We start from the raw sequence: 12404 nt of genomic DNA, 5'->3' as shown, positions 1-12404 counted from the left end.
TTCATTGCAAATGGATACAATTAAATCTCCTTATTATGGATGTAAAACGGGTTGTTATTGTGAATGCCATGTTCAACTTTACTGTAGTAGTAAAGCAGTTTTGGACCAGTTGATGGACGGAGTGTGTGTGTGTGTGTGTGTGTGTGTGTGTGTGTGTGTGTGTGTGTGTGTGTGTGTGTGTGTGTGTGTGTGTGTGTGTGTGTGTGTGTGTGTGTGTGTGTGTGTGTGTGTGTGTGTGTGTGTGTGTGTGTGTGTGTGTGTGTGTGTGTGTGTGTGTGTTTAAAGAACACTCACAACAGTTAGATTAAAAAACCTTTATGAGCAAGCAGCAAGTTTCCAAAATAAACAGTTTTGCTTATCTAACCTATATAAAGAGCACCAGATTTCCTCACTGACAAACAAAACATTGACCCATGTAAGCAGTGAGCCATTGATGTTGGCAGTGTTTCCAGACATGCCCTCATGTGAATGTGGATGAGTGATGACATTTGAGGTCATTTTTTAAGTCTGGGTCGTCCTCTTTTTCTTAAAATGAAATCACTGTTATACACATGCAGATGCACATAAATTGTTAACAACATAAAAACCCGTAACAAAGACAATGTTTGTTTATTCTAAAAGGAGAATGAGCAACAACATCTGCCACCTCATAATGTTGTCATTTTATGTAATCCATCTTAATCCTGTCCATTAATATCTGAACGTTGATATAGTTTATCTGCAAAGCGTATCGTCTTGTAATAACCTATTATTACAATTATTATTATTAATAATAATAAAGCATTATAAAATAATAATTATTATTATTGAATATACATTTAAGTTCAATAAAATTATAAACTTTAAAAATGTGTTGTCCAGGAGACTTTGGTAATGTATAGCCTATGCATTTTCTCCCTCACTGTTCACACATTTGTAACTTTTTATTTATTTAATGATTATACATTTTACTACAAATATTTTAATGTATATGAATCAAACGGATATTAGAATGAATCACAAATGTGACAATATTTCTCATTTATATTCGACTGATGGAAAGCCTCATAATGCTCCCCATCGTGTCTGACCCGGTCGTTTGACCACGTGTGTGCGCTGGAGTAGAGCACATGCTGGAAGGACTAAACCAAATCTGGTCCACAACAAGGGTGACAACAGTCCACGTATGTACATTCATAGGTTTCCCACAGGGACATATGCTGATTCTGGGGTTAAATAATCATTAATTTATAAATGTTGTATGTAGTCCATGTATTTCTGAACGATTTTATTAATTTTATAAACATTTTATTAATTTCTAAATTAATTATTTAAAAATGTGGTAGGCCTATTTCAGGTCAAATGGAGTAACCTAACTTTTAACTTCGTGATATTCATCACGAATATATATATATATTAAAAATGCAAAAAATTATACCTTTAAAATGCTTGAAATTTTTAGATTTTATGTAGCCTAGCCTGTGTAAATGGTATTAGCGACGCTCATTCATTTTCAAATTCACGAAACTAAATACAAAGAAAGAATACGACGATATTTAATTTAAAATGTGTGATTACGCAAGAGGTTTCATGATATTTGGATCATCCCAACATTTTAACACCACTGATTTAACATATCAAAATAGGCGTTTACATTGCATTGTACGTGTGTTCTCATAGGCCAGGAATCCCCCTGTACAGGAAAGTGGGATGATCCAGTCAAGTTCTCGCTTCATTCAAGCAAGGTTCATTCAGTTCAGCAGACTAGAAGCTCGGCTGTGATTGAATCACGAGAGCCCAGTGTTACTGTAAGATAAAATTGAAGATGTTTAAGAGCTGCTGAACGTCCTCAAGATCTAGAAATATGAACGCGGAAGATATTTCCAAACGCACGCACAAAACGTGAGGAGGCGGGATGGATGCAAAGAACAGAGAGCGGCAACGGACACGGAACGCTTGCAACAGAACCGAAAGCGCCAGTGTCCTGCGCTCGCTCAGCGTCGACAACATAGACGACAATGAGACAATGGGAGACGAGTTGGACCGGGGTAAACATTGTGGTCTTGAACGGCGGCTTTTGGCACCGCGGTACAGCTTGCTTCATGAAGTTGGCAGGGGCAGTTATGGCGTTGTGTACGAAGCCATTGCCCGTAAATCAGGTGCGAGAGTGGCGGTGAAGAAGCTACGCTGTGACGCGCCCGAGAATGTGGAGTTGGCGCTGGCGGAGTTTTGGGCTTTGACCAGCCTGGAGAAACGCCATGAGAATGTGGTGCAGCTGGAGGAGTGTGTGCTCCAGAGGAACGGGATGGCCCAGAAAATGAGCCATGGCAATAAGCGTTCAAAGCAGTATTTGAGGTTGGTGGAGACCTCATTGAAAGGTAAGATGTTTGTTCTAGAAGGTCAGCAGTTGAAAGATGGTTTATTATGAGCTAACAGTAGCTTTTGTTTGTGACAGTTCACTCGTTTGGTAGAAATGACATTTTGGCCATTCAAAATCTGAATCATGTCAATTTTGAGTAATTTTTCCATTGTAATCTTAAACAAACCCGGTTAGAATCCATTGTTTGGCAGTGAGTCATATGACGTTCGGTCGATGACACCGGACGTTTATAATGCGCATGTCTTTGTTCTACATTAAGATTGTTTACATTTTATGTAAGAATGTGGCAAATGTCGGTCATATTTGCCCTCCCCCACCCTCCTCTCGGTTATGAAACTCTTGAGTTTGGAAGTGGGGGAGGTGCTGGTGTTGGGGTCAAAGTCAAACCTTCTGCACACTCTCTATCCCGGGTTAGAACAATGAAGGAAGTTTGATTCCTTACATGACAACTGTGTAAATGATCTTACAAATGAAAAAGAGACAGTGGTGATTTAGGTCAGATAAGCGAGGCCAATTCGATCTCATTAATCTTAATGTGTTGGGCTGTCTTCTTTGTGTGACTGCTTTCACATGTAGATCTGAATCATATGATGTAGGTTCTGTGTAATAGGCTACTAGTGTTTCTAGAGGCATTTGCTTGGAAGCTGTTGGCCTAGTCTATATTTAGTGTACATGGAAGTGAAAGTAGGAAGAGATGTTTAACTTCTATATGGGCTATAGGTATGCTAAGTGCTTCAAAAGTGTCGTCTCTGATGGGTAAACCAGACCATAGGCATGGATTTAGACTTGTTTTAGATGACGGTTTCAGTCTTACATATAGCAAAGTGATTATAAAAATGGTGGTCTCATTGTCAAGTGTTGCTGTAGTGAACAGTTTTTGTTTCAATGATTGTAGGCTATGTGTCTGAAAGTGATGGCTTAAAAGCTCCTGGATACGTCCCAACTCTTCAACCAGTCAAGCAAGGGGTTTTACCTCTTGCTTAAATAACAGGTGTTTTGTCTCAGATGCAGTCAGTATTTTTTGTTTTACTCAAATACATTTTATGTATTTTGAGTCACTGCAACTTGAGGAAGATTCTCACAACAGGACAACACAATATTGAGACAATCCACCTTCGTGCTAAAGTTATTACTAAAACATTGTTTACTACTTAATAAAGTCTTTACTAACGAGCTGATGAGTTGAAACGTGTGTTTGATTAGGGAGACCGAGACATACAAAATGTGCAGAGTCGGGGGTACTCCAGGACCAGGGTTGGGAACCACTGCTTTAAGCCAGGCATACACTGATTTTTGTCCAAATTTAAACTGATTTCTAAGTCATGTTTAGAGCCTGTGACACACAACTTCAGCCGACTTCGAAGAACTAGCGGCGACCAAAACCGAAGGCTTTGTCGCATCGCCTGCGTCTGGACCAAAACCTACGCTTGAACACACAGTGACAGCACAGCCAACTGCAAACTAGCACGTGCGTTCTGTGTGTAAGGAATTAACTGTCTATATCAGCAGGCCAGGTATCAATCTATATTCGTCATTCAAAAGGTGAAACCGAAACAAGGATATACAAGAAGTGCACAGATATACGCAAAGTTAACAAAGCAGTGCTTGCTTACCATTTATAATAGCCTATCAGTTATGTTATTAACTCTTCATTTTAAGCTGCTCATGTTATGATGGAAAATTCCTATTTTGGAATGCTTGGGTAGGATAACATGACATTAGATCAGCCTTCTGTCTGTGCCGATCGCCAGGTTGGTGTCTCCCGGGCCTTAACATAAATTAAACCATAGCGGCATGAAATAGCTACCGGTATTTGCTAGCCTATGTGTGCTGGGCAACGATTAACCGTGATTAATCGCATCCAAAAGTTTGTTTACATCATGATTCATGTGTGTTTACTGTGTGTATAATTATTTTGTATAGCCTAAATACACACATGTGTGTATATATTTGTATATCGCAGTGTTTGCCCGCCTTTAGACTTTTTTTGTAGTGTTGATGATCGCACCCTTACCTTTGAAAAAGAACTGTGATTCACAAATGTGTTTTATTTATATTTACAGCAGCATGTGCAGATTCAGGTAATGCTTGCTCAACAGACACAGGAAGCGATAAAAATAAGACCCATGAAAGCACAGGACCACATTTATAATTACACTAAGGCACTTTGGCTTGTATCAGGAAATACAAGCAGTCTTTGTTGTTCATATGGGAGCTAGTCCAGTCCTGTGAGAAGAAACCAAAATGGCTTCAAACTGGTTCCACAGCAATTCAGCCTCTGAAACTGATGACAAAGCAATTCTTCCATTAACTCTTTCCATTGTATTAACTCCTCCTTTTGTCTGGTGCTCTCATTCTCTCACCTTTTAAAATGTTTTTTTTTCCTCTTTTCCTAAATCAGAAGGTTGGGGCGTTACATAGTGAAGGGCCAAACCCTTCTTTAAAAGCCTAAAGTTTACCTCGAAGTCCCTTTCAGACAAATCGGTTCACTTGACGCCATATTCATAACACCCTGGGCAGCTATTTCCTGGCATGCATGTACAGGTCACACTATTTGAATGGGAAAAGATTAAAACCTATGTCAAAGTTACATTTCAATTGCACATTTCAAATCAGCAAGTTGACAACAATGGTGTCATAAATTGTGCTAATGTGCATTCTAGAGTAAATAAATAAAAAGAAGATTGGCTCTTTTAACTGCACAGCAAGACATAAAAAGAGGATTGGTGCTTTAAACCTTATACAGTCTCTGGTTTATGTTGCAGCCACAATGTAATGCCTGCAGAGGCATGTGCTTATTCGGGAAATTAAGATTCTCATTTTATAGAGTATTTCATCAATATTTTTAGTCTGTTTGCCCAGAATTTTAAAGGGCACCTATTATGACATTTAAAATGTTCCTAATGTTGTTGTGGGAGTCCCCAACAACAGTTTTACATGCATGCAATGACAAAAAACACTTTTGTTTTCGTATAATATGCATTTATTTTAACCTGATTTGCTCACCGACTCCCAAATGATTCGTTCAACGACTCGTTTTTCCAAACCCCTCCTCTGCGCGACGCTAATCTGCGTTGATTGGTCAGATGACCCAGCAGTGTTTACATAATACTTATTTTTGGAGTACAGTGATGCTTTTATCAATTAAATTGTATTATAATAATGATTATAGTCCACTGCTTTATAGTTTGTAGTAAAAAACGAAAAATAAGATAAATAATTTAATGTTATGTTAGCGAGCATAGCCCAGAGTTCCTATTGTAAAAGCACAATCAGTCTTTGTTTGCGTTAGCCCGATGCATAAACATAACGTTTTTACAAAAAAAAAAAATGCAGTTACGTTACTACGAGGTATTACTCTATTCTTTAGACAACTCCGAAAACAACGACAAACACTTCACATATCTCAATACAATTGTCATTAAAGACCTAGAAGCTAAACGGTGCTTACACAACAAACAAAATAATTATTAAGCATGCTACATAAAATATAAAAGCAAAAATTATTAATAACACTTACAGGTTGTGATACGGAGGAGGAAGCTGATGCAAATACACTTGGAACTGAACCTTCCTTCAATATCAGCCGGCTCGCGAATCCAAGTTTGATTGCATTTAAGTTGGTAAAGCAATCGTCTTCAAAATGGCGCGAACAAAGCACAAGGCTCTGACTATACTTCTGTGGTATAGTGAATTGTAGCCACTTAGTCTTCAAATGCTCCTCCTTGGGCAGATGAAAAAAGCATAGACAGTATAGAAAAAAGTTGTCTTTTGAGCCGCACTTCAGAACACAGCGCCTCGTCGCCATGACGTTTTCACGTTAGTTTTCCCTGCTGGCCTTGGAGCGCAATAAGTGGGCGTATCGTATTCAAATAACTTGACAAGTTGACGTCATCTAGTCAGAGAAAAAGCTTCGGTCTTCTAACGATTCATAAAAATGACTCAGAGTCGACTCTCACTTTTGAAAGACAATAACTTTATATACGGTGCACTTTCATATTTCAAACTTTGCAGGATGTTTTTGTTCACTTAGATCTATGTTACACACTACATGAAAGGTAAATTTCAAAATTCCATAATAGGTGCCCTTTAAATGCAACTTGTGGGAGTCCATTAACATCAATGACATCAAAACCAAAACTCATGCACTAAAAGTCACAAAAAGTCATTAACCAACTATTTGTAGTTCAAACCATTTATATTGAAATTTGAGTACTGGTAATGATAATTGTTGTTGAATTTGCATTGTTTTATAAAAATGTTAACTGATTTAAACACACTCGATTATATTAATCTCTAGGTATGTTTTTTGTGTACTTTCAGGTGAGCGTGTATTGTCATGTCCTGATGAGCCCTGCTACCTCTGGTTTGTAATGGAGTTCTGCGAGGGAGGGGATCTGAATCAGTTCATCCTGTCTCGTCAGCCCGATCCCTGCACCAATGCCAGCTTCATGATGCAGCTGAGCAGCGCGGTGGCATTCCTGCATCAAAACAACATTGTTCACAGAGACCTTAAACCAGATAATATCCTCATTTCGCAGCGTTCTGGCACACCTGTGTTGAAAGTGGCTGATTTTGGACTGAGCAAAGTTTGTGCTGGTCTTGGTGCCGGAGTACGGGAAGCAGAGGAGGGACGAGACAAAAACAAGAATAGTATTAACATCAACAAGTTCTGGCTCTCATCGGCATGCGGCTCGGACTTTTACATGGCACCGGAGGTGTGGGAAGGGCATTACACAGCCAAAGCAGACATTTTTGCTCTGGGCATTATCATCTGGGCCATGATCGAGAGAATCACGTTCATTGACGCTGAATCGAAGCGGGAACTGCTCGGGACGTATGTGCGGCAGGGCTCTGACATTGTCCCGGTTGGAGAGGCGCTTCTGGAGAACCCAAAGATGGTGTTGAGTATTCCCCAGCGCAGACGCTCACACATGTCCGAGGCGCTCCGGAAACTTCTGCAGGACATGCTGGCCGTCAATCCTCAGGACCGACCAGACGCATTAGAGCTACACAGCAGAATGGGAAAGGTCACATGTGCAGCGTAAAATCTGAACTTTGACCTGAATGCACACACAGGTATGTCTTTGCCAGTGAAGTTTCCATAAATGTAGAGATATGGTTGTTTTTTGGCTTTTGTGTGAAGATCCTTGTATCCAGAGGCAGTAATAGCAGCTAATAACAATACTATTACTATATTATCTCTCTTAAAGACAAACACATTTACACATAGGGGTGAGCGATATACCATCAGAAATTTGCAGCTTTGTTCTGTTGCATTTACTTGTCCTAGTTCTTATTTTATTACTGACTGTTTACTTTTTACTTCGGCCTATAGGCTATTAGTTAGGCTGATTTTTTTTTTGATGGTGAAATGAATGGTGATGTGAAATTTCAATGGCATCCAAAAAGTTGGCATCATAACCTTATTTACAGCAAAAAATAACTATAATGCGGTTGATATTGTGTATTGGATAGTTTTTGCCTGTTTTAATATTTAGATCATCATCTAGCTCCAGGTTAAAAGGATAACGATAGATTTTGGCAATTATTATTTACCCTTTAAAAGCTCTAATTCTTGTAGAGCCCTTTGCCATGTGCGCACATCTAACGGTTTTTAGGACGTTTTAAAGTTGTTTTTAACTAATTAGTTTGTTTATAACATTTTGCATGGCATTTATCAGTGATAAATGTACAAATTTATCAGTGAATATTTATATTGATGCATCCTTAACGTCATCATCTGTATTTCCACACGGCTGTCCCAGGGGTGTGATTTATTTTGACGAGTTACCATGAGTGGGGTGGAAAAAACATGATGTGATATTCTAGGTTTTAAATAGTAAAACCTTGCACACTTCTGTATCATAAGTAATACGTTACAATAAGTTGGTTGTATTATCGATTTATGATAACATCTTCATTGTCTTTCCACACAACGCAGGATAAATTGCCAGTTGTTTCTGTTCTTTTTACTTATTATTAGTGTCATGCGTTTTGACAGGACTCTATCATGACGTGATTCTTTCTCAGACGTTCAGAGAGCTCCTGTTGGCGTGCTATAAGAGCCTCTTTTGTTTTTAAAAGTGCATGCTGGAATAGCTGTTATACAACCACACCCATTCACCACTACCCCTCCTCTAACACTCCCCATCCCTTCTTCTCTCTCTCTCTTTTCCATACCCTTTGCCCCGGGGGACAGTGCTCATCAGGCAGACCAGGAGACTGGGAGTTGTTCCTAGTTCAAAGATGGAAAGATTTTTGTTTTGACATGCCACACACAACTGACAGTTCCTTGCAGAGATTTAGACAGGTAGTGGTGCATTAGGGATGTGGGATAGGGATATGTAGTATTTGATTGAAATATCAACATTTTAGTGCTTACTTAGTAACTATAGCATTAATATAATTAACAGTGTATTGATATCAACCACACTTTTAATATCTGCACATCATTAATTTGTTTTCATAGTAAAACTGCGAAATGTTTTGTTTTTAAGTTCGATTGGTTCAACATAGCATTTAAAAATATGTATTTTAGGGTTGAATATCAGTCCCTTAAGCATTATTTGCAGTATTATTACGTATTATTATTGTGTTAATGAATATGAAAGGCAGGGGGGCTCGTGTGTTCTCCAGCCATTATGAGGACATTACAGCTGTCTGCTTCTCCCTCCAGTCGTCTTTTGTTGACCATCCCCCTCTCCTTCTCCTACCGTTGCTACATTCAAGCGGAATAGAACACTGCATGCATGGAGCCTCTTGGATAATTTGCTCTCAGACAGTGGTGTGGATGTGTGGGACGTGAGAGAGGGTGGGTTTGCACCCGAAACAGCGTGTGGTTTGTAGTCGAGTGACTGCAGCGGGGCTTTAATAGCTATTCCTGACTCAGCACATAGTTTGAGGCGCAGGATATGAGGAGGAGGGGTGAGGTCTTTACACTGTATGCAGCCAGCGGAGATCAAGCTGCACTCGTGCTGACTAATGACAGCAAAGACTTATTATTTGTGTTGTGTTTGAATGCTTGTAAATCTGATTACTGAGTAAGCAATCTAAATTTCTGACCCATTTGAGGCATTATGCAACGCCGTCATGACATCACCACTCCTGTGTTTTTTTTTAGCCTGTCACTCAAAAGATAGAAAATGCATGGCCCCTTTTTTCTTTTTCTCTTTTTGTGAAAAGTGTGTTTTTCTCTCGTCTGGGTTCCTATGGTCAGGAAAACCTGGAAATATCAGGAAATCATGATATATTTTTATTTATATTTATTTTTAAAGATATTTAATTGGATGGGAATTGCTGTTTTTTAAATCCTTACTTACCAAGTAGCAGGGCTGCCCTCGGGCCTTGACTAGTAGTCGTATATTTAAGGGATTAGTCGACTAATCGCATGTTTACATAAAAAACCTATAAATCATAATAATGAGCCTTTAATTGCCTATAGCTATATCATTTCTGTGTTTTCGGCTGCAGAGATTAAGTCGACAATGCTGACTCGTCATCTCCACAGTAGTGGACACGCATATGCACGTTTCATACGGATTACATAATCTGAAAATATTTGTTTTCCACTTGAATTAGTTTCAAGCTTTCTATAGATATATTTCTCATCATGTCTCTGAGGCAAGTATACACTGAGTATCCATACATTTTTGTGACGTGCTTAAGTTCACCGAACTTAGAAAGACAGAGACGGCAGAAAGCGCATCCTGATTGTTTTCATTATTTTACAAAAGCACAACGTTTTGTTGTTATTGTTACAGAAATAAAGGTAGACCCTCTACAGTTTGCATTACTCTTATCTGTATGACCAAAAATGACAGAGTATTTTAAATTAAAAACATTGACACAAACGCGCTGTGTGAAAGGGGCTTAGGTTAACATTAGTGCGAGCGGACATGTAAAGTTGATATTACTTGCATGTTTCAAGTGATAAGCCATATTTGAGGTTGATGAATGGTAGGCATTTTGGATTTCCTGCCGTCAACAATCTGTCCATCACGGACTGTGTGATTTTGCCACTTCCTGTGGAGGTCTTTCTGGACGACCAAGCCTCTTCAAGTCTACTATTAGGCGGGCAGCCCTATGCAGTAGTAATCATGAATGACTGAAAAATCTTGAAAATTAATTGGTCAAAGCATGTTTTTTTTCTTCATCTGGTTTATATATTTTTTGCAGTTTTAGTCTTTTTCATGTTCTTAGTAAAAGTCCTAATTACCGTAATCAAATGTGCGACTATTTTAAGTACCAATGCTAATGACTTGTTTTTGTTTGTTTTTCTTTTCATTCTTTTTAGGTTTTCCCTTTCCACATCAGCCCAGAAGGGGCCACATTGCTTGGACAACTGTGAATCTTCCGTTGCTGATTTAATGTGAAGAGTACGGAGTGCTCAACTTGAACATCAATACAAATAGATTTTCAACTGACCTTTAACTTTTTTTTGTTTACAGTAGTGATTTAAATGAATCATTCAGCAAGCCCAGAAGTGTTCAGCCTTACTCAATCATCAGTTACGTCACTAAAAGTGAAGTAAAGCTTAAAACAATGTTGTGATACAGTGAGTACAATCAAGCTAAAACAAACAAGCTCTTTATTAGTCTTACTGAAGGACTAGGACTCTAAAATTGTTCATGGAGCTTCCCTAGTTGCTTATATTTTCAAAACAATCTTCTGCCATAAATAACAGTCAACAGAAGTATTTTAGTTATTTTATCAAGTTTTATGAGCAGTAAACAGTTTATTTTTTTTTCAAGAGTTCTGTTTTAGTGCACAAACAATTCACAGATGTTAGGTTTAAGTGATTTTAGTTTTTTATTTTATAAAAAAAAAAAATTGCAGTACATAGATGCACTAGATTCTTGACTACCTTTTGAGCTCAAGCGTATACATAAATATGCTCATCACATGTCACCAAACAAGCTTCATAGTCTTATACTTGTCCACAGTTGGTCTTACTTGAGTTAAAAATGAAACTCCACTGGACTTGATATTTATCTTTGCTATGTCGCATCGCAATAGCTGAAATTATGATGATTAAAGACTAATTTGCACAACTTGATTTGAAATTGCTATAAAAATGCTCATCTTAAGCCTAAGCCCAGTATTGAGATTTCCCCCCCCCTTCTTGAATGCAGATTTATTCTGGTGCCTTGAAGTCTAGTGATATTGAGATTTTCTTTTAGGTTTTGTTTTACAGCTTTATCTTTTAAACATGCAGTACATTCTCCAAGATTTTAATATTTAAACACTTTACATATTAGGCGTGTGTAGTTTAACCATTTAGGTGCCAGTTTTACATTGTGTGAGATTTTTTTTTTTTTTTTGCCCAAAAAGATTGAATGATTCTGGTGTCCATTTATAATGGCACCGTCAACTATGTAAAACCATGTGAACATCCCTACTGCACAGATACACTTATACAGTTTCACAGATTAGTTGTTTTTGGACTTGGAAGAGAAGTTTGTGGATTGATTATGAATATTTCCTTTCTGTTAGCTGATTACTTGGAATTGTTCTCAAAAACAGGATGGGAGCTTCATAGCGGTACCATTCTTTCATCTGCATCCTAAATGCTTCATAGAGAACAAGTTGGTGTGTCTGTGTGTTGTTTGACTGTTTCCTAGTGTGATTTTGCTTGACAGTTTGTGTGTGCTATAGTTCTACCTCAGCACTCTTGTGTTTTAGTAACTACTTCACTAAATTAACTAGCAGTGCTTTGTTTTTTGGAGAGAATTGTAGTTAATATTTTCCAGATGGTTTATTTATTTATATTTTTTCGAATAATAAATCTATAATGTCAAGCTTTTAGTAACTTTATTCCCTTTTTTCTTACGCTTATTTCTGTCTGCTGTAGAAGAAACTCGAGGCTTGTGAGATAAAGATTTTAATTTTATTTTTTTGGGGATTGAATCACCCTCAGGTTTAAGGTGTTTTGAGTTGTAATATTCTGGGCCGTATGGTTCTACACTTGGGAACAAAAAGAGTTCTGTTACTTTTTATATGTTCGCTTACATTTTCATTTTTTCAGGAAATGCTTTTAGTTTTT

General features: G+C 38.1%; 1 protein-coding gene across 1 annotated transcript; it reads left to right on the top strand.

The window, feature by feature from the left end:
- Positions 1-1674: 1674 nt before the first annotated feature.
- Positions 1675-11680, top strand: stk35l (serine/threonine kinase 35, like). The gene is made up of 3 exons (XM_079629006.1): positions 1675-2357; positions 6683-7438; positions 10656-11680. Exons 1-2 carry the CDS (start codon positions 1895-1897, stop codon positions 7405-7407), a joined length of 1188 nt encoding a protein of 395 aa, XP_079485132.1. The 5' UTR covers positions 1675-1894; the 3' UTR covers positions 7408-7438; positions 10656-11680.
- Positions 11681-12404: the final 724 nt, after the last annotated feature.

The sequence above is a fragment of the Phoxinus phoxinus genome (genome assembly GCF_949152265.1).
Source record: "Phoxinus phoxinus genome assembly, chromosome: 11".
NCBI lineage: Eukaryota > Metazoa > Chordata > Actinopteri > Cypriniformes > Leuciscidae > Phoxinus > Phoxinus phoxinus.
This window is presented reverse-complemented; position numbering and strand designations above follow the sequence as displayed.